Source organism: Punctularia strigosozonata (genome assembly GCF_000264995.1).
Source record: "Punctularia strigosozonata HHB-11173 SS5 unplaced genomic scaffold PUNSTscaffold_4, whole genome shotgun sequence".
Taxonomy (NCBI): Eukaryota; Fungi; Basidiomycota; class Agaricomycetes; order Corticiales; family Punctulariaceae; genus Punctularia; species Punctularia strigosozonata.
Window position 1 is genome coordinate 287,091 of NW_006767436.1, and position 24,644 is coordinate 311,734.

Below are 24,644 nucleotides of genomic sequence, written 5' to 3' on the forward strand. Positions count from 1 at the left end.
ATGTTACTGACGAAGACCCCCCGTCTGCTGCTGATGGCTGCATGTATCGCAGCCTCGCTCAACCTGCCTACGTCTGTTGCTAGACAGGATGTCCACCTTGACAACGCTTGCGCGTGCACCATGGGCACCATCCCGGTCGCGGTTGATGTGCATATACCAGCTGATCCGACTCTGCCATTGAGTACCACAGACACAAGACGTCTGCACCGTACGTTCGACGTTTTTGGCATTCTGTGTCAACCGAGCGGTGAACCGGCCGACTCTTTGGGTTAGTACTCGGTCATTATCTCGTTATCTCTCGTGTTCTGACGTGAGTCTCGTTCTATCAGACCGCGTCCAAATCCTGCTGCATGGTGACACCTACAACAGCGCGTACTGGAATTTCCCGGTCAGCGGGCTTCAAAATTACTCTTACGTCGCCTATTCTTGCGAACGCGGGCTGTCGTCGTTCGCATTTGACATGATCGGGGCCGGCCTGAGCACGCGCCCCAACTCGTCGGATATCCAGCTGTTCATTTCCGGGAATATCACGGCTTCTCTATTGGCGATGTTGAAGGATGGATCGATCAGCCACGCCCTTGGAGGGCAGGGGACGAAGTTCCCGAAGGTTATCGCTATTGGGCACTCGCTCGGGGCAGTAACCTTCAATTGGGCCGCGATCGCGCTCGGCGCCCGCGCACCATTCGACGCATTCATAGCGACGGCGCATATCCACGATCCGGGATTTCTTGTCGGAATAGACGTCCCCCTCTTGCCAGCGAACGAAGTAGACCCGCTCCGGTGGGGCGCCCTCGATTCGGGATACATCACAACCCCGAACATCTCCGCTCGCGCATCTTTTTACTCTCCGGACAACAGCACGTTCTCACCCCAAGTGCTCGCGATCGACGAATTGACGAAGGACGTGGGCTCCTCCGCCATTTCCGTAGGCCTCAGCGCGATTTACGAGCCCGCGACAGGATACACAGGTCCTGTGGCGGTCATCGTAGGCGAGAAGGATCAGGTCCACTGCGACAGCGCAGCGAACAACTTCGTGCCTTGCAATGCCACGGGCGTCCTAGCGCTGGAGCAGCCGTTCTACCCGGATTCGAAAAACGTTACCGCATTCGTCATTGAGGACACGGGTCACGACCTGGATTTCCACTTCAGCGCGAACGAGACGTTCGACCTGTCTGTTGAACTGGTCAGGAAGCCTGTGTGAATATCTCAACGATGGAACGTCCACGGTTTCGATATGTTGTGGATCACAGCGTTGTTGTATTCTCCCGTTTGCATACGCGTATTCCGGATGCTTGGAGGTGAACATGATCGCCGTGACAGTATAATGAAATGGTATGCACGTCATCGCCTCTGACCCTCCCTGGAACATTTGGCGCCTAGCGAAGTATCCATCGGAATCGTTCACCGGCCAGAGGGTCGCGGTGTGTACCATATTCCATGTCCATGACGATACGGACGTGTAGTGGTCAAGTCGATGGGAAGGGGGGATTCCAGGGGACTGAGGTTATTGCATCGTCTTCAAAATATGAAACCGATCCCTTGGTTTCAAGGGATTTGTTGCACAGGATCGAACCCGGGAATAGATTGGCAGTGGGCGAAGCCGCATAGATGCGAGGTTGCAACACGTCCACAGTGTGCACCAGCCCGTCGAGCACAGCAATCGGAAGATAGACGCTCTATTCAAACCGATGCTCGTCCATCTATCTGATGCTCATCACCGAGCACTGCTGCTCTGTCCGACCAGTACTAGCCTGTGTCGACACCACGCTGGCATATGGACAATGCATATTTGGCCAGATTATATTTCCAACGTCAGCCGTTCTGAAGCCGTTCTGAAGACCAAAATAGCAGAAAGGCGCTCTTGGGACGAAGTCGGACGTGGTGAAAGGCAAGGGCGATCTCGGCTATTAATAACGGATACAGGGGGGTTGCATAGCCACATTGCTTCACGAAATTCTTGCGACCATGACCTCCTCCTTAGCGGGACCTATAGCATCCACGTCGACTGCAAGCACCTCTTCACTTTCTACGGTCCGCCTACAGACGGACGCGAGCGTTGCTATCTGTTCTATATGCAATTCTACCGCGCCGAAGTACACCTGCCCGCGCTGCGCGACGCGAACTTGTTCCCTCGCCTGTTCCAAAACCCACAAGTCGTCGTACAACAACGGTGCGGGATGCTCCGGCGAGCGCGATAAAGTGGCCTACGTGCCGATGAGCGGGTACGGGTACAAGGAGCTCATGGGCGACTACGTCTTCCTCGAGGACCTCGGTCGAAAGATCGGTGGGTGGGGCCGGGAGATCACGAAGTTGGAGGGAGGTTACAATGGGGCCCCGAATACGTCAGGATTTACGGGAGTAGCGGAGCGGATGCGGGTAGATGCCAGAGGGAGGGGTAGAGGGAGGGGAAGGGGAGGAGGAGCCACGGCGGGGAAAACGAGGACGAAGCGGGACATGCTGAAGATGCAGCTGGACCTTCGGGATATCGACATGGAGGTCTTACCGTTGGGCATGGAGAAGCGGAAAGCCAACCAGTCGACTTGGGATTTCAAGTACGAGCGCACGATTACGCGACTCAAGATCATGTATATTGACGGAAGTTCGTTGCGATTGGCAGACACAAGACAGCGCTGCTCACCCTCGAACTCGTCTTCCATCGCCCACCACACATCCTCCTGTCGTCGCCATCACCGGACAGATACACCCTCTTAACACACCGCAACAGTCTCGACATGCCCCTGCTCATTCACATACGACGAAACATCAGCGAGCGCGTGCAGAAAGCCAAAGCAGACTCGGGCAGCGGCATACCGCCCTGGGTACACGATCTCGCCTGCCCCGACGACAACGCGGATCCGGAACTCCGCACCGACCCCCCTGCCTGTTATCTGCGTACCGAGCTTGACCCCCAACATATTTTGGCGTCGCTTTCCACCGCCTCCCAGGCGTCGCATGTTCCGCTCCTACCGAACCTTGCCGCTAACAAACCCCCTGACGAGACACCGCGGCCCGCGCCTGCACCGCGGTACGGATACACAAAACTCGATCCGTCGCAGAAGCTCTCCTCCACGCTCCGCGGCAAGCGGTTCGTCGAGTATCCGACGATCGAGATATGGGAGGACGACGACGCGTTCGACGGCGTGCTGGTGGACGAGAGGAGCGGTGGCGCCAGAGACATGCGTACGGACGGGAGAGAGGCGAAGAGGAGGAAGCTGATGGGCAAGGCGCAGGGGAAGAAGGCGATCTCCGGCTTGCTAGGCGGATACGGCAGTGGGAGCGGGAGCGACGAAGAAGGTCCGGGAGATGACGCCGCCAGAAAGGAGGGGGCGGGTGCGATGGACGGGTTGCTGGGCGGCTACGCAAGCGCGAGCGAAGGGGAGGAGGCTAAAGCTGAAACCGGGCCTGGGCACGGGACGGCTGCGGTGTTGCAAGCGCTGCAGAGAGACGGCTTCGTTGCCTCCGGCATGCAGAGCGACGACAGTGATACGGAGGAAATGGAGGAAGATCCTGTTGCCCTGGCTGCTACGCTCCGGAACCTGCAGGGCCCAAGAGCATTCGATGAGGGCGAGGAAGACGAGGAGCTCGACTGGGCGGAAGACGCCGATGAACTCGAATAGCCGGTGCTGTCCGAGCGGACTAAGAGCTGCGTTCGCGCCCTGGATGCGTTCTCTATGTCATCTGCTTGACGAGGGACTCAGAGATCCTGGCGGCGCAAGTCCAGAAGGCCCTTCATGAGCAGTTGAACCTCCAGAACAGCCTGCACCGCTTGGGCGAGCGGCGTCTTCGCATTTTCGAGTGGCGTATCCAGCGTGCTGCGCACTGGCGTCGCGGTCTTCACCTCGACTTCCCACAGGGTTTCCACCTGCGCCGGTATGGGCTGGTGCGTTACGGGGTGCACCTGCCAAGGGAACAGTCGAATAAGTGGTGGCACACGATTGGATGCGTCGGAATTGCGTACATGCTCCTGTTGAAACATTTGAATGACCAGTTGCCCCTTGCGAAACACGTATCCACGTTTGTAAATCTCGTTTCTCTGGCTGTAACGGTGCGATCAGGTGCGAGGAAAGGGCAGCTTATTGATTCGAATACCTACACGTAACCTAGAGCAGACGCGAAGTCCAACGCGTCTCCGACGACGGAGACGGTCGCCCAAGGTCTGACCGTCGCCTCAGGGTACGTCTTCACAGATTCTGGTTTCAGGTACGAGTACAGAACCCTGTGCTTAGGTGATGCGCGCATGAGATATTCTTCGTCTGCACGAGAACAGGCGCGAGAGTTTCCATACCAAGTAGGCTTCTCGTCCAGCAGTTCCTTCCTTGCACGCAACATAATGGGATCCTGGCCCTTGTCGCGCTGCTGCTGCGCATCGAGAGGTTCGAATACGACCTCGCGCGTGTGCATGGCGTTCGATGATTCCGAGTGCAGCGCGATGCGGTTCAAGATCGGCTTCAAGTCTTTTGCAAAGAAGTCGCCGAAGAGAGCAACCTCGTACAGGTGGCTCGACATATTTGTTGATCGACAGCACCAGCGAGTGGTTCCAAGTGGAAGCCAGTGATGGTCAAGCGCCAGGATGATCGTGAGAACACATGCTGTACAGACTGGATCAGAGCCTGGCAGCTGATCAGCGTCCCCGGCGCACCGAAGGGCACTCCATCCGTCCCACTCAAGAGGCCATACCAAAATGGTGAGCCTTTCTGTCCACGAATCGCCGCCGGAGGGCTCTCCTTGCGTCCTTTGAACGCTCAGCCTCGAAAAACGAGCGGTTTTGGATCACGTTGCCATGGATGGCTCTCGGGCGACACGGATGACCTTTCAGTTCGCACATGCTAACACGGAGCTTAACAGGCCAAAGCCAAGGCAGCGCCCCCACCATCATCAGGCGGAAAGTCGGCCAAGAAGAAGAAGTGGTCGAAGGGCAAGGTCAAGGACAAGGCCCAGCACGCCGTGGCCGTCGACAAGCCGCTGTTCGACCGCATCATGAAGGAGGTCCCCGGCTTCAAGTTCATCTCGCAGTCGATCCTCATCGAGCGGCTGAAAGTCAACGGCTCGCTCGCTCGCGTTGCCATCAGGCATTTGGAGAAGGAGGGCCACATCAAGCGGATCGTGCACCACAGCGCTCAACTGATCTACAGTACGTCTCGACACAGCAGTCGCTGTCGTGTCTTATCTGACATATTTCTATCTACAGCGCGGGCAACAACAGGCACCGATTAAACCTGGTTTTCGTGTTCTCGTCTACGGTCCTTCGTCGCTTTCATCATGTATCATGCACCCGCGCAAAACATGCCTCCATGAAACTCCAAAATATTCCGTGTGTTACCGGAGAGCGCTACGCAAGAATGTGTTTACTAACGTAATATGCCACCGAGAGTGCCTGAGTTAAGAGCGATTCCATGCGAACCCACCTAAGCGTCCAGCCAGTGTTGTCTCATGCTCATTCCTCTATCATCCGCCAGGCGATTGCATTTAACGGTGGAAATGTGCTGAATATCGTCATTCCTCCGTGAGATAGTCCACCAAGAATGTCGCCAGGAAGCTTCCAACCACCTGACCTCCATCACTTGCACCGAGCTTGCTCTCTCAACAACGGTAGACACCAACGCCTCCTCCTGCAGAAGGCAAAGCAGTGTTTGCTCGAATGGAGCGCCGCCAGCGTCGACCACCAAGCAAAGATAAGTCATCGACAACGGAGCCAAGAAACCGGGAAGCGCTTCCTGCGGCAGAATATCGACATCTTGTTGCGACGCGACATGTGAGATAACTCACCATGGCCTTGCGCAATTGGTCCAGGTAACTCTGCGAGCGCGCGAAGAGCTCCAGATGCAGAACGCGCAACGAACCCCGCGTGGCGGACGCGAGCTCCTCAAAGAAGCGCCGCAACCTGGGTATCGAGGAGGGCCGCAGACGGAAGGTCAGCGACGCCGGCGACGTCGCGCGGACCAGGCCGAGGAAGATCTCGGGATCGGGGTCGTCGTCGACGTCGAGGAAGTGGCTCGCCATGAACGACGTCTTCTCGTTGACCGACGTGCGCGCCAGCTCGACGTGCCGCACGGCGGGAGGACACGCGCCCGGCGCGTTCAACCCCAAGTTGTGCACGGCGGCGACGTCGACCAGCAGGTCCTCCAGCTTCGTCCACGGCGTCGACCCGGACCGGCTCGCGGCCTCGTCCGTGTTCCACGACCGCATCTCTGCCCGCTTCTTCAGCCCGTCGAGCGCGCGCAGGCGGCGGACGTTCGGGAAGGCGCGCGCGAGCGGCCCGCGGCGCAGGAGCACGTTCTGCAGCGTCAGCTCCGTGACCTCGGGCCAGACGTACTCGCCCTCCTCCGCGTCGGCGCCGGCGGGGAACTGTGCTTGGGAGGCGAAGATGCCGGTGGAGAGCGAGAGCGCGCGGAGCGTGGCGCGGTGCGGCGCGAGCAGCGGGCGGACGTCGAAGTCGCCGACGTCGAGGCTGAGCTCGCGCAGGCCGCGGCCCGGGGGCCATTGCGCGAGCATCTGGCACGCGCGCGCGCCGGCGCCGTCGAGGTCGAGGCGCGCGAGCTGCGGCGTGGAGCACGAGAGCGCGCGCGCGATGCGCGGGTCGCGGGAGAGGACGTGGTCGGCGAGGCGGACGTCGAGGTGCGTGAGGCGCGGGGCACCGGCGAGGACGGAGGCGAAGCGCTCGCCGGCGGGGAAGGAGAGTTTCATGAAGAGCACGCGCGGTTGGCGTACGACGCTGGCGCCGCGTTCGACGGCGAGCGAGCGGAGGTGGCGGAGACGTTCTGGACCCCGTGCGGGGTCGAGCATGTACGCGCAGAATGCGGGGACTTGGTCCGGGTGCGTGAGGCGGACGGAGGAGATGAAATGAGGGAGCGCGAGGTCGTGTGCGGCGCGGTTGCTGAGCAGGAAGGCGTGCAGCTCCCTGGGCGGCTGGACCCAGGAGAGGACGAGCTCGAGCACATCGTGGTTGAGGTCCAGGAGGGATGTGGACCTGGACATGGATGTCGCGCTGTTGTCGTCCTGGGGCCTGCACGGCTAAGCCTCGCTTTATCTACGTACACGTATCGCAGTCGGAGAAAGCAGTTGCCTGCGGTTATCGCACGTCCAACGCGTCAACGGGCTGCCCGGCCCGCGCAGCCGCTGCGCGCTCCTCTGTTAGTTGAAGTTCTCTAGGCGACACCCTCTATATCCCTCTATGACTTATATTACATTGTGAATTTGGCTACGATGGTCCAGCAGAGCCGTTCATGCACTCATTTCGAGGCCTCCTCGATCTGCGCGCGCCAGCGGTACTGAATGTCGATCGCCTCGCGGAAGATCTTGTACTTCGCTTCGAGCAGCTTCTTCTCCTTGGGCGACGCGGCCGGACGCACGATCGTTCCAGAAGGCGTCATCTCGACCTACGCAGAACAGCCCCTCGTCAGCGAGCCGTCTCCCCCCGTCAAAGTCACGCGCGAGCCTTACCATAATATCCCAGAAGCGCTTGCTCTGCTCCTCCGGGCCGAACGTCTTCCCCTTCGCCTCGTCCGCGAACCGGCCGAGCATCGCGGATCCGAGGACGACGGCCGTGCCTCCGTCGGCGGGGAGCACGACCGGCATCCCGCAGCAGTCGGCGAGGAGCTGCATGAGCGCCCTGTTCTTCGCCTGCCCGCCCGACATGTAGATCGCGTCGATCGCGTGCCCGGCGGCGTTCATCGAGTCGACGATGTGCCGCGTCTGGAGCGCGATCGCCTCGAGCGTCAGGTTGAACTTGCGCGCGAGGTCGTGGAGCGTGCTGTCGAGCGCGAGGCCGACGAGCGAGCCGCGCATGCGCGGGTCCGCGATCGGGGACCGGTTCCCGTGCAGGTCCGGGTAGAAGTGCATGTCTTTGGTGATCTCGGTGAAGGAGCCGAGGCCGTCCTTGTCGCGCAGTTCTTCGAGCAGCGATTGGAGGACTGTGCTGGGAAGGTCAGAGGGCGTGCTCTTTTCGATCAGAGTGTGGGTGCTTGCCAGCGTGGATGTTGGTCTTTTTCTGTTCCGCGAGCTCCACGAGGCGGTTGTACGCAGGGTGGGTCTTGATCATAAAGTCGATGAGCTGTTGTCCATGATGAGCCGGCGCCTATACTATAATCATTCCAAGCAACCGTACCTGTCCGGTAGATGATTGCCCACCCTCGTTCATCCACCAGCCGGGAAAGACAACATCCTGATCGACCGATCAGAGCCTAGGGCATAGATATCGGGCAACTTCGCAAGTACCTTGTACGGCCCCCAGACTCCGGGTACGAAGACCGCTTGAGGACTCTAGGTGGCTTCTCGTCAGTCTGAACTCTTCTCCCCCGACACTCTGATAGCTCACGTACCTGGACCACGTAACATGTGCTGGTGCCAGCGACGGCGGCCAGGCGATGGCGAGACTCGTCCACAGACGGATGCTGCCCTTTGTGCTGCCCGTTCTCCGTTATGCTGGCAGCGACGGTACCCAACCAGCCAGCATATCTAGGGACAAAGAGCGAAGCGGTCAGGCATCCCATCGCTTTTTTCGCTGCCGACTTAGCGTGAACATACGCGTCGATCACGCCCGAACCGACGGGCGTGCCCTCGAGGAGGCCGAGCTCCTCCGCCGCGCGCTTGCTCAAGCCCTTGCCGACGGGCATGCCCGCGTTCAGCACGTGCTCCTTCCTCACCGCGCCGAGCTGCCTGAAGCCCTCCGTGACGAACTCGCCGAGGCCGATCTTGTCGAAGAAGTCGGACTGCCAGCCGGCCTCGGAGGGCACGTACGAGCACTTGCACGTGAGCGAGCAGTAGGAGCGCGCGTTGTCCGACGTGGCGCGGTAGGTGAGGAAGTCGGGGAGGTCGAAGAATTGGCAGCGTTTGAAGAGATCGGGGCGCATGTGGTTCTTGAGCCAGAGCACTTTCGGGATCTCCATCTCGAGCTGTGGGGGGGGGGGTGGGGGGTGTGTGCGGAAAAAGACATCAGGACGTCAGCGCGGCTGCGGCGAGAGGGGGAGACTGACGTCGACGTAGAAGGGGAAGCGCGTGTCGGAGGGGGTGGGGGAGGGGGAGGGGGGACGTACGCTCATGGTGCCGCCGACGTACTTGAGCGGGACGGTGCCGGTGCTGTTGATGAGCTCGGCCTCTTTTTCGGCGCGATGGTCGGCCCACAGGATGATATTGCGCTCTCCTCCCGTCCCGAGGGCGTCGCCCTTCGTGACCGTCACCGGCTCCCCGTTCTCGTCGCTCACCGCGAGCGAGCACGTCGCGTCGAAGCCGAGGCCGCGCACGCGCTCCGGGGACACGCCCGACTCGGCGAGCACGGCGCGGACGGTCTTGGCGATGCCGGCCCAGATGTCGAGCGTGGACTGCTCGAAGATGCGGTGGTCGTCCGGGTCGCGCCAGGTCTGGGTCGCGTGCGTGGAGGTGGCGAGGAGGGTGCCGTCCGCTTTGACGAGCCCCGCGCGCGCGGAGCCGGTGCCGACGTCGATCCCGATGTAGTAGCTCTCGCTCGCTGCGCTCGCCATCGTTGTTGTGCGTTGGCGAGGGCGGAGAAGTTGGAGGTGGTGGAGGTGGTGGAAGAGAGGGTATCTTTTTTTCTCGGGCGATCATGGAGTGTAGATTACGATTGGGACAGGCGCGTGAGATGAAGTCATTCGGCGTGCGGGGGGCGGGGGCGGGCCGGCCCGTAGTGCCGGGGCGCGTCTTTGGCTTCTCCTCGACGGGCGCAGCTCAATCCAGTCTTCAAGTTTTTTTTTCTTGTACATCGATCTCAACGTCGAGCTCGGCGTCCTCAATGTCAATCTTTTCTGTCGGGGTCGTTGCCATGGGCGCTACGAAATCAGGCGGGAGTTCTTCAGACCCCTGCCTCGGATCTTCAGACCTTTTCAGTTCACGGAGCATCCTGTACGTTTCCACAGACGGCTACCCGAAACTCACGGCGGTCCACCATGGCACAGAAACTCCCCCGTTCGAAAAGGAGACCCTTCTTGTACGCCTCATGTCCCACTTTTAGGGGGGGGAGGGTTCAGGCTCGCGTTCGCTATAATACGTCACCGATCGTCCACGCTCTTCTCGAAGACACCCCCCCCTTCGCACCTCGCATTCGGTATTCCTCTTCCCGTTCGAAGGGATATCATCAAAGCCTGCCTGCGTTCTAGGGGTATCTTCAGAAGTTTTCGACCCAGACGCTGGGCAAAAGGAATGCACTCGCTCATGCTGGTGCGGGATCCGGTGAACGGCCTGAATCACACCTTTGGGCAAGGCATGCAACGGATGGATTTCACGAAACAAAAACGCAGGCTTCCGAGATCTACGCAAAAGATTTTATCGCTCCTCCGCTCGTTACGCCGGTAACTTCGTATAAGTAACACATCGTACTAAAAAAACTTCCCCGATTTTTTCTTTTCCGGAAGTGAGATCGATGCTTAATTTCTGGTATGTACGTGCGCGGCCCGCGTCTTGAGCTATACGTAGGGGTCACACTGACTCTCATTTCTGATAGGGTGTGAAATATCTGGCCCTGCCGATCAGCTGGGCCAAAAATCGTTGCATCAAATGCGCTCGGTATATATATATATTGTATCATCTCCAAGGCGCGGGGGCACACCCCTCATAAGCTTCATCTCAACGGAACGTGCATGAGCGACACCCGGGCCCGAAGAAACGATCTGCCAAAATATGATCCGCATCAGGGGCCCGCCTTCGTCGTTTCGTCGTCAAGCGCGAAGGGTCCTTTTCGGACGACGACGACGACGACGACGACGGAACTTGATTTACGGTATGTGTACGACGGTCTTGAGGAAGGGGGGCAATTTGAATGAAGCGATTTGGCCGGCGCCCCCGGGAAAAGTCTGGCAGTTCGGGTTCTTTTCTGGACTTGGGGGGGCCTGACATGTATTAGGACAGACTACTTATATCTCGGCTGTCGTGTGCTCTAGATCCCCCCCCCCCCTCGAAAGGGTGAGATCTCGAGATGGAATCTCAGTCGGTGTGTTCTCGTGAATCAGGGGGGAGGGCGGGAGGGCAAGAGAAGGATTCCCGAAAGAAGGGAGCAAGTAGTGATCGCATCGTTTCTCTCCAATCGCCTGGGGCAAGGGTTCGCTGAGCTGAAAGGAAGAGAGAGATATGTACACAAGGGAAGGTGGGATGCGCGCGGGGCCGGTGACCAAGGACGGCGCAGCGATAGCGGCGGACCTAGATCAGATGTGTTATGGGCGGAAAAGAACGGCGCGTATGGCGTTTTCCATTGGGTTCCGGGGGGCGGTTAGCACAGAGACACCAGTGTGCTATCACCTCCGCCCCCCCCTCCTCTTGTCCTCCGCCTCCTCCCTCGCCGCCGGTGTGTGGCGTCCTCTCCTCTCCCCGCGCCCTCGAGCGGGGGGGGACGAGTGCGTGACGGTGATGACCAACGGTCCGCAGTGTGGCGGCCTTAGGGTTAGGGGCGCGCGCCGTGGCCCACCCACGCTCGCCTCTCCCCCTCGATTCTCGCCCGATACCCCCTCCCGCCAGCCCGCCGCCCCCGCCCCCGCCCCAGCCACACACGCCGCACATCCTAGGCTCCCCCGCCGCACGCCGCCCGCGTTAAACCCCGGCACCACCCGCTCGCGACGGCGCCGGAGCCAGCAAAAAAGGCGAGGCACCAAAGGACACAGCAAAAACTCATCATCCCCAGCCCGGGTGCAGTATCACGGCCAGGGAGGTAAACGGACCCGCCCCCATCGACCGCGCCGAATTACCCGCCAAACCGCGACCACGAACCCCTCCACGCGATCGCCGGGCTGCGTAGCCACCCGTCCCGCCCGATAAACCCCATATACCGTCTCGGGGGTATACACAATGCTCCACCTCGATCGCGGCACCGCGGCCGCGCAGGTCCAGGTCCAGTCCGCCCTCGCGAGCCCGAGCCCGAACCCGAAGATCCTGCCGCGTACGACTCGGCGCGGGCCCTGGCAGCAGCAGCAGCAGCAGAACAATAACGTCAAAGCGACCAACAACGCCAGCAACGCCAACAATGCCACCCACAACGCGACCCAACCCCCGCCGCCGCCGCCGCCTTCCACGGCCGACGCCGACGCCGCCCCCGCCCCCGCCCCCGCCTCGCCTTCTTCGCCCTTATCCTCTACCCCGGCCTCGCCTCGTCACACGCATTCGCAGCCCGGCGAGGGAGGAGAGGGCGAGCAGGGAGGAGGAGGGTTAGAACAACCGGACGCGGCGCAAGAACCATCGCCGCCGCCGCCGCCGCCCGGCGCCAGCGCGGAAGCAGAACCCCATCCAGGGCCCGCCGAAGCCGCCTCGCGCCAATCGTCCCCTCTGAGCGAGCTGTCCACCGCGCCCGGCGACTCCTCCTCCTTCCTCGAGAGCGGCGCGGACGCACCGGCGGCACCCGCCGACGCGTCGTCCAGCGAACCGACCGCCGCCATGGACCCGTCCACCACCGCCTTCACCGCCAACCGCAACGGGGCGGGAGGAGAACCCGGCCCGTCCTCGTCCTCGTCCGCGTCCTTGTCAAAACCGGCCTCTCCCACGCCGGGAGGCGGCAAGTCGTCGTCGTCGTCGTCCGGGACTCCGTCCGCGTCGACGCAGCAGCAGCAACCTCGACAGCAACAACAACAACAACAACAACAACAACAACCCGTCGCCGGCCCCTCGTCTCCCAAAAAGCCGGACGCGCAGCTGCCTGGCGTCGGCACGCCGCGTCTCAAGTCCGAAGACCCGTCCACGCGGCATGCGTCCCTCGCGCCCGCGCCCGTGCCGCCACCGCCGCCCGCGAGCAAAGCCGCCGCGCTGCTCGAGATCAACTCCGAGCTGCTCAAGTACGTTTCTCTCTCTTCCCCCTCCCCTTCCTTCCCCCTTTTTTTCTCTCTCTTCCGCCTCACCGTGTCCTCTATATATGCGCCTGCGCTCTGGACTGACGTGCTTCTTTTTCGTAGGGCATGCGAGCTTCTCCAATCGCAGAACCCCATATCCGCGGATCCTCGATCAACAGAGTACGCGTACATATCCCATGTCTGTTCTCGGCGGCATCCCTGACCCCCCGTCTCCGTCTCATAGATACGTCGCCCGTCTACAAGAAAACCTGACATGGCTCGCCGCCGCCGCCGACTCCAACACGCGCGGGAACGTGAGTCTCGTCTCCCCCCTCCCGTCCGCTGTAACTCCCTCGTTCGCTCACCCGCTGCACGAACCCAGGTGCAACACAACATACCCTTACCTACCCTCCGCCCGCCGCCACCGATGGAGTCCCTCGGGCCCGCCGTGCACCAGCGCCTCGCGCAGCTGTACACCCATCTCCCCTCCCTCTTCGCTAAAGACATTGCGCGGCGGCACGGCCAACCCCACCCCGCGCCCCACTTACCTCAACACCTCCAACAGCAGCAGCAGCAACAACAACACCAGCAACAGCAGCACATACAGTCGCCCGGCGACCCGTCGAGCAACCATCATAACGCGAGCTTGAAACGCGAGCGCGGCGCGGAGGACGTTTCCTCGGCCGACGATCCTGCGCGCAAGCGGCAGGCGACGGGTACGCCCGGTCCGGCTCCTGGCACGCCCCAGTACCCCACGCAGCAGCAACAACACCAACAACAACACCAACAACAACAACACCAGCAGCAACACCAGCAGCAGCAGCACCAGCCGCAACCGCAGCAGCACCAGGGAATGATGCCGCCGCCGCAGCTCCCGCCCGGGATGTCGCGCGCGGGGAGCGCGCAGCCCGCTGCTCCGTCGCCGCGGCATCATGCGGGCAGCCCCGCGCTCGGCGTGGATCCCCAGCAGCAGCAGCAGCATGGGCTTAACGGCGCGGTGCAGGTGCCTGGTACGCCGCGCGTTGGTAATGGCTTGGTGCGGTCCACGCCGACGCCGGCGCCTGTTGCGTCGACGTCGACGTCGACGGGCCAGGGTCAGGGTCACGGACAGTTCCAGCCCCAGCCCCAGCCCCAGACCCAGCCGCAACACCTCCAGGGTCATCAACAAGGACAACCTCACGGGCAAGGTCACGGTCAAGGTCAAGGTCAAGGACAGCAGCAGCAGCAGCAACAGCAGATGCAAGGGCACGCGGCGCAGATCATCGCCGCCTTTGGCCAGAGCGGGCTGCAGCACTTCCAGATGCTGCAGGCGTACCACGCGAACCCGCACGCGCCGAACGCGGGGGGCCCGCTCGTGCAGTATATGCTGGGGAACGTGCAGGGGTTTGCGGGGATGGAGTTGAGGGAGCAGTTGAGGAGGATGGGCATGGTCGCGGCGGCGATGAGGCAGAAGGGGATGGCGCAGCAGCAGCAGCAGCAGCAACAGCCTCAGGGGACGGGTGTAGGGGCTGGAGGAGGTGCGGGTGCGGGTATGATGCAGGGAGGCGGAGGGATGGCGCAGGGCGGAGGGATGGCGGGGATGGGGATGGGGATGGGGATGCAGGGTGGAGGGATGGCGGGGATGGGTCAGATGGGGATGGGGATGGGGATGCAAGGTGGAGGTGGGGCGGGACAGATGGGCATGGTCGGCATGCAGAACCGCGCGGGCATGGGCGCCAACGCGTTTTCCGCTCAGCCGGGACAGATGGCCGGCGCCGGAGGTCAGATGCAGCAGCAGGGCATGCACGGCGGCGCCAATCCGTCGCATCTCAGCCTCACGCCGCAGCAGCAGCAGGCGCTGGGCTCGATGAACGCGCAGCAGCGGCAGCTGTACCTGCTCCAGATGTCGAACCGCGCGATGGCGGGCGGGATGGGCATGGTCGGCGGGATGGGTGCCGGCGCGTCGCAGAACATGGCGAACATGGTCGGCATGGCGCAGGGCGGGATGGGCATGGTGCCCGGCATGAGCGGGATGCCCATGAGCCAGGCCCAGATCGGCATGGGCATGGGCATGGGTATGGGCCCGCAGCACCAGCAGCGGCTGTCGATGGACGGCTCCTCCGGCGCGCTCGACCCCAGCCAGATGCAGATGGGCCAGCCACAGCAAGCACAGCAGCAGCAGCAGCAGCAATCTCCTCAAGCCCACCAGCAACAGTTTGCGGCGCTGCGCTCGAACCCGATGCCGCCGAACATGCCCGGGATCGCGCGCGCGACGCGGACGCCGTCGGACCACGCCGGCTCGCCGATGACGCCGCAGGCGGGCGGGCGCTTCCCGAGCGCGACGCCGGAGGACTATCAGCGCGCGGCGATGATGCGCAGCCGCATGGGCTCCCAGCAGGGGTACCTCATGGGCCAGCAGCAGCAGCAGCAGCAGCAGGCGGGGATGATGATGGGCGGCGCGATGTCGCCTGGCGGGCATACGGGTGGGACGCCGCCGGTGCACGGCGGCGTGCCGTCGCCCGGTGCGGGAGGCCAGGTGTGGATGCAGCAGGGAGGCGGAGGCGGGTACGCCGCGCCGTCGCCTGCGGGCTCGGGCACGGGGTCGATAGACCCCGCGGCGCTGAGCGTGTCGAGTCAGCCGTCGGGGACGCTGCAGCCGATGATGGGACAGGGGAGTCCGACGGTGGACGCGGGTCTCGGTAACGATTTCAACGTCAACGACATGTTCAACTGGACTTGAAGGCCCTGTTTGGATGCACCGTTTCTCCTTGTCGTCTTTACTCTTCTTTTTCTGTGTCTCTCTACTCCATCATACCTCCTCTCTGTGATTCATCTCCTTTCGGTCTCTCTCTTTTTCTCCTCAAACTCATCTAGTATCTGTCCCACGTCGCCACGATCACCTACGCAGTACAAGACGACCCGTGCTATATTGTCCACCATGTAAATCTTCCTGTGGTACTATTGCTCGAATACACACAACTATATTCGGTCATCATTTCTGTTGTCAACGCAGATATTCTGCTGCTTTACCTTGGTGGCAATACTTGGAGGATTGCGCTAATCGGGAAGCTGATGACTGGATATATGCGTGTTGCGCAGCCCGGAAACAGCTGTTAGGCGCCGGCGAACATGACCGAAATGTGCCTCTCATCATCGACGACCGATCTCGCCAGTGCTCGACATCGTCGCCGATGGTGTTCTCGAATCTGACCGACAACGACAAGGGTGCGTTCTTCGCCCTCCTAGACGAGTTGAGTCGTCCCGTTCGCTTGAGGGGCATAGCCCCGTTGAACCCGAGCGCCGATGCCTCATGCAGATACTTTACATCGCGGCCGCATCTATTCGGCGGGGCCTCTGAAAACGAGATCGCCGATGCGCGCGCGGACGCCGCCAAGGTCGTGCTCGGCGGCCTGAAACACGTCTCGTCGCCTGGAGGGCTGATATCATCATCTGCGGTGAGCGCCGCACGCGGACGCATCATTGCTTTCCTGGCCAACGTGTGCCCCCCCGATACTCTCTGTACAGACGAGCACGCATGATGCACATTCACCTTCTGCATTCGCCGCGGGCTTGCGCGCCGTTCAGGCCGCGGCACCCAGGTCGCCCACTCGACCAGCTGCGCCAGGCCGAAGCGGCGGGTCGCCCGCCCCGCCCCCGATGCCGCCCCGGCGGGCGTCCAGCATCGCCAGCGAAGAGGAACCCGCCCACAACGTGCGGCCGTCCAGCTTCGTCGGCAGCCGCGGGCTGTCGCCGGCCCCGCCTCCGCCGATGCCCCCACGGCGCGGTTCAAGCGTCGCCAGCGAAGACGAGCCGCCCGCGGGCAACGTGAAACCTTCCAGCCTAAAAGGCGGTCCTCCCGCCGGCCTCGTCGCCACGAAGGTGTGTGCCGATCCTTCGCCCCATGCTCGTCACCCGATCACCCCAACGCTCGCGTTCTGCAGAAATTCGGGGACGTCGACGTCACGTCCGCGAAGGGGATGTACTCCTCCATCCGGCACGGCACGGTGAACAAAACGGCGAAGCCGCCAGCCGTGACGGTCCCGCCCGCTTTCACACCAAAGCAGAACGCTTGGGCGCCGCCACCACGTCGGACGATCTCGACCGCCGAAAGCGAAGAAGAGCCCCAGCCGCAGCGCTCTACGCCTTCGCCTGCACCCAGAGCCCCTCCCCCTCCCCTGAGGCGAGCAGAACCCGAACCCGAACCGGAGGGAGAGTGGGCGGAAGTCCTGTACGATTATGACAGCGGGGTACGTCTTAGACGCACTTTCGGGAGGCGCAGACTCGCTGAGAGCTTCAACAGGAACCCGGGGATCTCAAGATCGAGGCCAATGAAAGGGTGCTGGTGGTTGAGCGGTCGTCGGAGGATTGGTGAGTTCATAGCCCACACGCAATGTGTGCTCTGATCCAACACTGATCCTCTTCCGCAGGTGGACAGGCGAAATCGAAGGCAGGCGCGGATTGTTCCCAGCGAGCTACGTAAAAATAATGTAACGTTACCAAACGGCTGTGCAGGCTGTCTGCACACAAAGTGCGCCCGAGGTCGAAAATGAAGTCCGGACGTAAGTGCGATACATAGCGAGGCATGAATCGTGCATATGCATGATGGATACATTGCATACATGGTTTTGATGGTATGCAACAAAGAAGATACGACAACGAAGCTCCCCTAAACCTCCTTGACCTTGACGGTACCGCGGAGGAGACCAGTCTGCGATAACCATGAGCACTCGGTCCATTACGACAACATCGAGATTTATCACTTACACGGCGGGCAGCAATGAGACCGACTTTCTGACCGGGGACGGCCTGGCGGGAGATAGTGGAGGCCTTTCCAATGTGCTGGTGGTTACCACCACCGTGAGGATGGTCAACCGGGTTCATAGCAACACCACGAGTACGGGGCCAGCTGTGATGGAAGTCGTAAATCAGTACGTGAACATCTCGATTAAACCTAGTAACGTACTTGTAACGTTTGGCCTTGAATTTATAGTACGCACGGCCAGCCTTGAGCAAAGGCTTGTCGATACGTCCACCACCCGCTACGATGCCGATGGAGGCACGGGCAGAGCCAGAGACGGTCTTCTTGGCACCAGAGGGCAAGCGCACGCGGGTCTTGTTCTCTTCGGGGGAGTGACCGATGACGGTGGCGTAGTTGCCGGAGGTGCGGGCGAGCGCGCCGCGGTCGCCAACCTTCTCCTCGATGTTGCAAACGACGGTACCCTCGGGGCACTGCGAGAGGGGGAGGACGTTGCCGGGGGCGAGGGCAGCCTTCTTGCCGCAGTAGACGAAGGCGCCGGTGTGGAGACCTTCGGTGGCGATGAAGGTCTCGCTGCGGAGCTTGTAGCGGTAGGGGTCACGGAACACAACGCGGGCAAGGGGAGCACCACTGTACGGATGTGAAAAATCGTGAGCGGCAGATGATACGGGAATACGCACCGGCCGGAATCGTGGATGATGTCCTTGACCACGCCACGAATGTAGCCGTTACGCTCCGCGTAGTCGAGGGTGCGGAGGCGGGCGGGCGCCTTGTTAAGGTGCGTGTGCGCCGAGAACTACAGCCAATCCTCCCAGTTCAGCACGCGAATTAATACACCAAAGTACCGAACATACGATGGCGTGCGATCGCCTTTGTGCCCGAATGACCCTACCCATTGTTCTGTTCAAAGAGGTGTATTAGCGGGTCGTAGAGATCAAGGGAGAAGCCAAGGAACGGAGGAGCCGTGAAGCGGGACCAGAGTCATCCGTCGCCGACCAAGCAAATCCATCCAAAGACCAACGTTTCCTCTCGACCGCAGCGATCCGGCAGCATCCAACATCCATTAAGGCCTCCCGGACAGCGGATTGACGACATAGGACGGGACAGCACACTCACAGACTTTTGATACGACGGCGACGGTATCCTCTCAGCCGTTCAGTAGCACCTCGATGCCAGGCTCCTGTCCCAGTCTCCCACGCCTAGCACTGGAAGTCATACTAGGCTGTGGCGCCATTGACAAAGCTGTACGGGTGTCTCTCGTTCGTTGCTCGTGGTCCGTGGGTTGCAAAAGCATGGACTGATGACGAGGAAGGCAGAATCCAGAAGTACCAGGGGCTGGCGGCAAATTGGTAAGGTAGACTGTTATACGGGACGATATTATTTTGTCCATATATCTATAAGTAATTGAACGAGCTTTACGATATTTATCAGTCCATGAAGTTTATAATGCAATGGTACCCGTCATAGTAGAGATTAAAGGTAGGAATGTTCGAATTATGCAGTGTGCAAGCGATAAGTCCGGTGGGTCACGACGCGCCACGAATCTGTCGACGCCATGCCATCGGCGAACAGCGTTGAGCCGTATCAAACACAGGGCACTGCTATGAATCGTCGTCGTCCAACGTCAAGTCAATTGGTGAATCTGGGCGGGATCCGTGGCCGTTCGTTAAAGTGGGTGCGGGCGGAGGGGCGCGATGGGACAGCTGATGGCTAAGCAGGCGGACCGGGGAGGATTCGGTCTTAACAGCGCGGTCAGTCAAGTCAGGAGGCGAGGGTCTAACTCTCTTTCTCCTGTCGTTGTCCTCCAAAGGGGGTTCCATCTCAGAGCTGCTTCTGCTGCGGGTGGCGAAGGACCGAGCTCGAGCATCGCGAACGAGCTGCGAGAGTGGCGGCGCCTTCCTTAGGGGCTGCTTGACACTAGGGCTGAGGGGCTGCTTGACACTGTGGCTACTTTCCGCGTATGTGCTACTCGGGGACCGCGCCTGACTGCTTCGAGGAGAGTTTGCGAGTTCAGCAAGCTTGAACGTGTCCGGGTTGGACGTCTGAGTGTTGAGCGCTTGAGGATTGTGCATCGGAGGATTGTACGTCGGAGGGTTAGGCGTCGGAGGATTGGACGTCTGAGGTTGAGGCGTTTGTGTCTTCTCTCTCCGAGCCTCCTCAAGTCGCATCACATGCTTGAGCACTGTTTGGTGCGAGGTGTACCTATGGACACCCCCTGTCTAATGAGCAACTGCGAAGACGGAACGGGTAAGTGGAGTGGTACTTACCTCACTTGTATCGGTTCGTCAGGCTGACGACAGCCGAAGTTGACTGACCTCAGAAGATCGGCGACATCCTCCGTTTCTACCAAAGGGAGGGGTAACATCGCATAGGGGAAGGGGGGGAGTTAAAGGAGCGGAGGCAGATTTCCAGACATTCTCAACGCATTGCGGTCGTGGCCGTGATAGAGCGGCCATGTTGAGGGCTTTGGTGGCTGATTGAATTAACACAAGCACGCGATGTCATTGGCCGAAGTTTCACCAGGATCACTCACTGACACGGTGTCGAGTCGAACGAATATGCAGCTCGCCATTATGATTCATCGTACAGGCGGTGTTCTTGCCTTGACTGTGAGTCCGAACATGACTGACTTCATATGGCTGGAGGAGACGTATTCAACGTTATCGATATTGCGCTCGTAGACTCAGGTTGGCACTCTGCGTCAACAACTATCTCGTGAATACGTCTTGAAACTCAGGCTGGGTCACGGAAACAGAGGGAGCGAACGGAACGTGGCCGAGTAAGGCAACCCATTACTCGAAGGCATTGATGACCCCGGATGCTTCAAGCGTTCTGGCTTGAGCATCGAACGTATCTAACAAACACGGCACATATCTCTCGGATCTTGAACGTTCAACACGTAACCCGCGCTCAACCTTCATGCTACATGCAGTGCTTCAATTTGGGCGCCGAGCGGCTGAGGCCTGAGGTCAGATCTGCCAAATATTAGGCATGAGACCGCGTCAACATAAAGGCAGACGGACGAGATATGCAGTGGACACATCTGAGCAGTCTCTGCGTCGTCGAGAACAACGGGAGGCATACGAGTGCGCGACAAAAAGTCAGTGAGCATATATTCATCCTTTGCGAGTCGGAAACTTACTTCACCCCTCCTAAGGCATACCCGCACCTGCGATCAAGTTTGCATGACGGGTCCTCGACTTCTGTTCCAGACTCCTCCCCTCCGCAAGAAGCACTCCTCCGGTGGAGCCAGCTCGTCTGAGACCGTTAGCCTTGCATGCTATTGGCACCTCCGGAACATCGCTAAGGCTGCGACGTCAGCATGAGTGAAACAAGGTTGTGGTGTGGGTCCACTCCATTGCAAATAGGGGTCCCTCTCAAGTTATCAGTGTCCTTAACCATACCTTGGCTGCCCACCTCCGCGCCCTTCGTCTCATGCCGACGTACCAGGGAATCGGCGTTTCCGGGACTACTATCATGTCGCTCGATCCTCGTGGTGAACTACTCGCAGTGCGCAACGTAGCCAACGGACCCAAGAAGGTCGTCGTCCAGGAGGAGAACATTCGCCGCGTGTCCGTGATGCCATCTATCGTCGGAAAGGCACTTCCTGCCGCCCCGCCTCCGCAAGGGCTCCCGAGCATCGACGCTAACCGGTATGTTGAGTTCGGACTCAGGACGGGATTGGATGTCACCTTGACAATCTCATTCCGTTCAGCCACCACTTCCCTCTGTCTTCCGCGAAGGACTCACGCCCATGTACACCTCCGCCTCGCGTTCGACAACGCGTCTCTGGCACCCCTACGCCGCCGCCTTCGCCTCCGAAAGCCCGCGCGAAGGCGAGCAACCTTCCCGCTCTTCCCTCGCCCAAGACGCGCTTTCCCATCGCGAATCCGACGCAAAAGGCCCTCGCTCCCGCAACTACTCGTCTTTCCACCTCTCAGGCCCCGGGAATTCCACGACCCGCAATCCGCGTGCGTCCAAAGTCGTTGCCACAGCGACCGACCGCGCAGCACCTTCCCCTCGCCCCACGCTCTCCTCCTCTACCCAAGTGCGTGGTGAAACGGGACCTCTTCAGCCCCGGGCCCGAACCCGGTCTTCACCGCGGTATCCCTCTCAAACCGAAAGTCTCGCCTTGTCAGTCTCCGAAGACCCCTGTGCACATGCTACCGCTCCCTTCGCGCGCTGCGCCGACTCTGGGAGACGTCTGTCCGCAAGTGGGCAGAGGCAGTTTTGTCCGGTCCCGGACCCGGGCTTGATTCGCGGCGCTTTGGATGGACTTACGTTTCGAAGGACTTCAGACGTTGGACTCTTTTCTTGTATTCGTGGTGTATTCGTTCTCGCATCATTTGACTGTGTATTGCTAATGTAACATATGACGCCGCGATGTTTACTTTCGTTTCATGTATTATGGCCAGCATCCTGTGGCCTGCGAAATTACGAATATATTGGTGCTCAATCATCTTGCACCGCATCGGAACTTGTCCGGATCTGTATCTATCCAGCAGGGTCATCAGCTTCCCGTGTGTATACATACACATTGGTGTTTCTAGCTCGAAGCTGGACTGCTGCACGCGCTCACATCGCCAGTGAACTGGCGCATCTTACACTGCCCATCGATATGATACTTGGGCGCTCAGAACCGCTGCCTAACCGCCCCTCCATACTCACATGCTCACACTTGAGCCGAATGGGGATCCCGCGAAGGTATAACGTACCGATCTTTGCACTGAATGTGCTTAATCCGTGGAGTCTCTGGACGCTCCATCAGCGGCGGTACGTATACGAGCCCCGATCTTCGGTTCACACCGAACACACAAATATACGGTCGACAATGCTATGCCTCTGTCAACCCCCCCCCCCCGGCCGTTCTCATTGACTAGAGATTCACATTCCTTAACTCTTTGTGCAAGTAGCTACCACCAACGCCGCTCCCGATATGCTCGGGATCCTGGTCCCTGTCATCCTCCTTGACTTCGTTTTCCGGATACACTGGCACTGCGACGCCCGACAGGTTAACCGCACGATCGATGATGCACTCGGAGACTTCAGCACAGGCCTTCGTCCAACCTATTCGGCGGTAAACTCCGTCAGCCAGTGGTCTTACGGACCGAACTGTACCGTGTGCGCATTCAAGCCCAACGTGTCCAAGCTCTTCGATGGAGGATGGTACGAAACGTCGGTTTTTGTAGGCAGTACCGCGCCGGAGCCATCTATGACATTCGAGTTCAATGGCACGGTCAGTAAAACTCGTTCCATGAAAGGACATGCCTAACACCGCTGTACAGGCGGTCTGGATCATCTCGATGCTGCCGCTGTCCGTTCCAGCTCCAGACACCGGATCTATAAACGCGACTATGATCATCGACGGAGGTCCTCCCACGCGATTTACGCATACGTCTGGAACGAGCGACCAGCCGATCTTCGGTTACAATTTCACCATATTCGCGAATACCGACTTGGATCAGGGGTTGCATAAGGTCGAGCTCACGGCGCATGCCGGGATTACCGGATCGTATCTGTCATTCGACTACGCCGTCTATAGGTGAGTTTTGTCCCCAATGTCCGTGGTCGTAAGTTGACAATCACTGTTTTAGCACCACTGAGGACGACATCACCAGCCCAACTCCACTTAGCTCAAGCCTGGTCACCACGAGCAGCTCCGGTACGGAAAGTCCGACCCCTATCAGTTCGAAACCAGTGAGCCCCAGTCCGACCAGTACAAGTTTGGCCAAGAAGTCGTCGAGTTTTCCCAAGGGCGCTGCGGCAGGCATCGTCCTCGGTTGCCTTGTAGTTGTGCTCGCTCTGGGACTCTTGGCGCGGCGCTTCTTCAAACGACGCAATGATCCCGAACTTGAAGGAGGCGTCCGAGCCATTCCATTTGACTCAGAGATCAAGCCTGATGCTCGACAAGCACCTCCAGTTCTCTCCATCGTACCCTTAGACTATGCAAGCCCGCTTTCCCCATCGAAAGGCAGAAGGGCCGACCAAGACATTCCCTATGGTTCCCCGGTCTCCTCCATTCCAACATCGAGTATAATCGCCACGTCAACGACGAACCCCGTTGGCTCCGAGGAAAACTTGCTTCGGGACCAGTTGCAGGCGCTGCAAGTCGAGGTTGAACGGATCCGAGCAGATCAGATGCCGCCTGCGTACAGCAGTCCACCAGAAGTTGTAGAAGCTCCAACACAGAGAGCCAGGCCCTTACCACCGAGTCCGAGGCCAAAGTAGGGCTCAGTGACCTGCAGATCACCAGTCCGCGCTGGTAGATTTCTCCAGAGGGCTATGTGTACCATCGCCTTTCGCAGGCGTCCTCGGGAAACATGCACGGTATTTCGCAACAGTGTTGATCTTTTCCTTTTTGCACGGTAGTATGTTGAGGACGTTGAAACTTTATTCGAATCGCCTTCCGATTGCCAGCTTGCATCCTTGGAGCAATAAGTTCGGATGCTGTAACTTGACGTATGCGCTGGCATGCGTTATACCTCTGAGTTGGTATATGTGGATGCCACTGGATGGAGGAGAGCAGTGCCGAAGAGAAGCGGATTCTCACGCGAATGCAGTTGCAGCTTGCGCTCATCGTAGCAGCCACGTGCACCAGCTGGGTATCGCCTCAGTGCCAGAGCCTCAAAGTAACTAGTACAGATTACGGAGTGGATTCGAAAGTCGATTATGGTCGCGGATTATGGTCGAATCGAGTGTATGACTCATGATATACATACGGAGAAGAGTAATAGACCAGATTTGCAGCTGGTATATACTGCGAAAGTCGTACCAGTGGTAGTCATGAAAAATACTGCGCCTCAGCCGAGTTTTATCATCTATCACCTGCGGGCGGCATACTGTATAATGATCAACGTCATGGTATATACTACGGTGGAGCACAGAAAAAAACAAAGAAGTATATAGGTGTAGCTCATGTTCTGTCTAACCAGTTTTTCTGACACCATGTCTTCGCCTTTCTGTGACTTGACGAACAACGGCGACGACACCGGAGGTGACCCGCACGTTGACACAGCCGCAGCTTTCGACGAGTTCGCCAAACCACCGCGTACAATTCATCCCTACGCTGACCCCGACTCCGTTGACCCTTGCGCCTCCTGATTTCACGCAAACTGGCGACATCTATGGAGCTGGTGCCTATCTGCAGTCTG

General features: G+C 59.8%; 10 protein-coding genes across 10 annotated transcripts; 5 read left to right on the forward strand and 5 right to left on the reverse strand.

Moving 5' to 3' along the window:
• On the forward strand, nucleotides 1–1,201 carry PUNSTDRAFT_43208 (uncharacterized protein; the record flags this gene model as incomplete). The annotated part of the gene is made up of 2 exons (XM_007381676.1): nucleotides 1–208; nucleotides 330–1,201. 2 exons carry the CDS (start codon nucleotides 1–3, stop codon nucleotides 1,199–1,201), a joined length of 1,080 nt encoding a protein of 359 aa, XP_007381738.1.
• Nucleotides 1,202–3,694: 2,493 nt separating this feature from the next.
• PUNSTDRAFT_65310 (uncharacterized protein) lies at nucleotides 3,695–4,506 on the reverse strand (the record flags this gene model as incomplete). The annotated part of the gene is made up of 3 exons (XM_007381677.1): nucleotides 3,695–4,037; nucleotides 4,094–4,216; nucleotides 4,286–4,506. The coding sequence occupies 3 exons, from the start codon at nucleotides 4,504–4,506 to the stop codon at nucleotides 3,695–3,697; spliced, it is 687 nt and encodes a 228-aa protein (XP_007381739.1).
• Nucleotides 4,507–4,646: 140 nt separating this feature from the next.
• PUNSTDRAFT_50908 (ribosomal protein S25) lies at nucleotides 4,647–5,332 on the forward strand. Its single transcript, XM_007381678.1, has 3 exons — nucleotides 4,647–4,684; nucleotides 4,846–5,131; nucleotides 5,189–5,332. The coding sequence occupies exons 1-3, from the start codon at nucleotides 4,682–4,684 to the stop codon at nucleotides 5,212–5,214; spliced, it is 315 nt and encodes a 104-aa protein (XP_007381740.1). The 5' UTR covers nucleotides 4,647–4,681; the 3' UTR covers nucleotides 5,215–5,332.
• Nucleotides 5,333–5,489: 157 nt separating this feature from the next.
• On the reverse strand, nucleotides 5,490–6,975 carry PUNSTDRAFT_125182 (uncharacterized protein; the record flags this gene model as incomplete). Its single annotated transcript, XM_007381679.1, has 2 exons — nucleotides 5,490–5,714; nucleotides 5,767–6,975. Coding segments are annotated over 2 exons (1,434 nt in total), but the record flags the coding sequence as incomplete, so codon positions are not given.
• Nucleotides 6,976–7,135: 160 nt separating this feature from the next.
• PUNSTDRAFT_50909 (Pentulose kinase) lies at nucleotides 7,136–9,509 on the reverse strand. The gene is made up of 8 exons (XM_007381680.1): nucleotides 9,033–9,509; nucleotides 8,524–8,891; nucleotides 8,319–8,454; nucleotides 8,215–8,259; nucleotides 8,105–8,161; nucleotides 7,966–8,050; nucleotides 7,441–7,910; nucleotides 7,136–7,376 (listed from the first exon to the last, which is right to left on the reverse strand). Exons 1-8 carry the CDS (start codon nucleotides 9,474–9,476, stop codon nucleotides 7,230–7,232), a joined length of 1,752 nt encoding a protein of 583 aa, XP_007381742.1. The 5' UTR covers nucleotides 9,477–9,509; the 3' UTR covers nucleotides 7,136–7,229.
• A 4,861-nt stretch (nucleotides 9,510–14,370) lies between these two features.
• PUNSTDRAFT_50911 (uncharacterized protein) lies at nucleotides 14,371–15,184 on the forward strand (the record flags this gene model as incomplete). Its single annotated transcript, XM_007381681.1, has 1 exon — nucleotides 14,371–15,184. A coding segment is annotated over one exon (814 nt), but the record flags the coding sequence as incomplete, so codon positions are not given.
• A 744-nt stretch (nucleotides 15,185–15,928) lies between these two features.
• PUNSTDRAFT_132327 (uncharacterized protein) lies at nucleotides 15,929–17,228 on the forward strand (the record flags this gene model as incomplete). Its single annotated transcript, XM_007381682.1, has 5 exons — nucleotides 15,929–16,192; nucleotides 16,263–16,616; nucleotides 16,679–16,984; nucleotides 17,038–17,105; nucleotides 17,165–17,228. The coding sequence occupies 5 exons, from the start codon at nucleotides 15,929–15,931 to the stop codon at nucleotides 17,226–17,228; spliced, it is 1,056 nt and encodes a 351-aa protein (XP_007381744.1).
• A 48-nt stretch (nucleotides 17,229–17,276) lies between these two features.
• PUNSTDRAFT_99619 (ribosomal protein L2) lies at nucleotides 17,277–18,592 on the reverse strand. Its single transcript, XM_007381683.1, has 5 exons — nucleotides 18,348–18,592; nucleotides 18,174–18,289; nucleotides 17,701–18,123; nucleotides 17,502–17,643; nucleotides 17,277–17,445 (listed from the first exon to the last, which is right to left on the reverse strand). Exons 1-5 carry the CDS (start codon nucleotides 18,387–18,389, stop codon nucleotides 17,404–17,406), a joined length of 765 nt encoding a protein of 254 aa, XP_007381745.1. The 5' UTR covers nucleotides 18,390–18,592; the 3' UTR covers nucleotides 17,277–17,403.
• A 336-nt stretch (nucleotides 18,593–18,928) lies between these two features.
• On the reverse strand, nucleotides 18,929–19,858 carry PUNSTDRAFT_142307 (uncharacterized protein; the record flags this gene model as incomplete). Its single annotated transcript, XM_007381684.1, has 2 exons — nucleotides 18,929–19,695; nucleotides 19,761–19,858. 2 exons carry the CDS (start codon nucleotides 19,856–19,858, stop codon nucleotides 19,095–19,097), a joined length of 699 nt encoding a protein of 232 aa, XP_007381746.1. The 3' UTR covers nucleotides 18,929–19,094.
• Nucleotides 19,859–20,678: 820 nt separating this feature from the next.
• On the forward strand, nucleotides 20,679–23,721 carry PUNSTDRAFT_125187 (uncharacterized protein; the record flags this gene model as incomplete). Its single annotated transcript, XM_007381685.1, has 8 exons — nucleotides 20,679–20,809; nucleotides 20,862–21,065; nucleotides 21,094–21,146; nucleotides 21,237–21,464; nucleotides 22,243–22,266; nucleotides 22,407–22,729; nucleotides 22,779–23,035; nucleotides 23,088–23,721. 8 exons carry the CDS (start codon nucleotides 20,679–20,681, stop codon nucleotides 23,719–23,721), a joined length of 1,854 nt encoding a protein of 617 aa, XP_007381747.1.
• Between the last annotated feature and the right edge of the window lie 923 nt (nucleotides 23,722–24,644).

Coding starts and splice junctions, on each gene's coding strand:
- PUNSTDRAFT_50908 (XM_007381678.1), top strand. Junction 5,132..5,188: donor CAGCGCTCAACTGATCTACA/GTACGTCTCGAC, acceptor TTCTATCTACAG/CGCGGGCAACAACAGGCACC.
- PUNSTDRAFT_99619 (XM_007381683.1), bottom strand. CDS start 18,389: ATGGGTAGGGTCATTCGGGCACAAAGGCGATCGCACGCCATC. Junction 17,644..17,700: donor TTCAAGGCCAAACGTTACAA/GTACGTTACTAG, acceptor CTTCCATCACAG/CTGGCCCCGTACTCGTGGTG. Junction 17,446..17,501: donor GTCTCATTGCTGCCCGCCGT/GTAAGTGATAAA, acceptor TGGTTATCGCAG/ACTGGTCTCCTCCGCGGTAC.
- PUNSTDRAFT_50909 (XM_007381680.1), bottom strand. CDS start 9,476: ATGGCGAGCGCAGCGAGCGAGAGCTACTACATCGGGATCGACGTCGGC. Junction 8,892..9,032: donor ACGTCGGCGGCACCATGAGC/GTACGTCCCCCC, acceptor CCCCCCCCACAG/CTCGAGATGGAGATCCCGAA. Junction 8,162..8,214: donor GAGTCTGGGGGCCGTACAAG/GTACTTGCGAAG, acceptor TCGGTCGATCAG/GATGTTGTCTTTCCCGGCTG.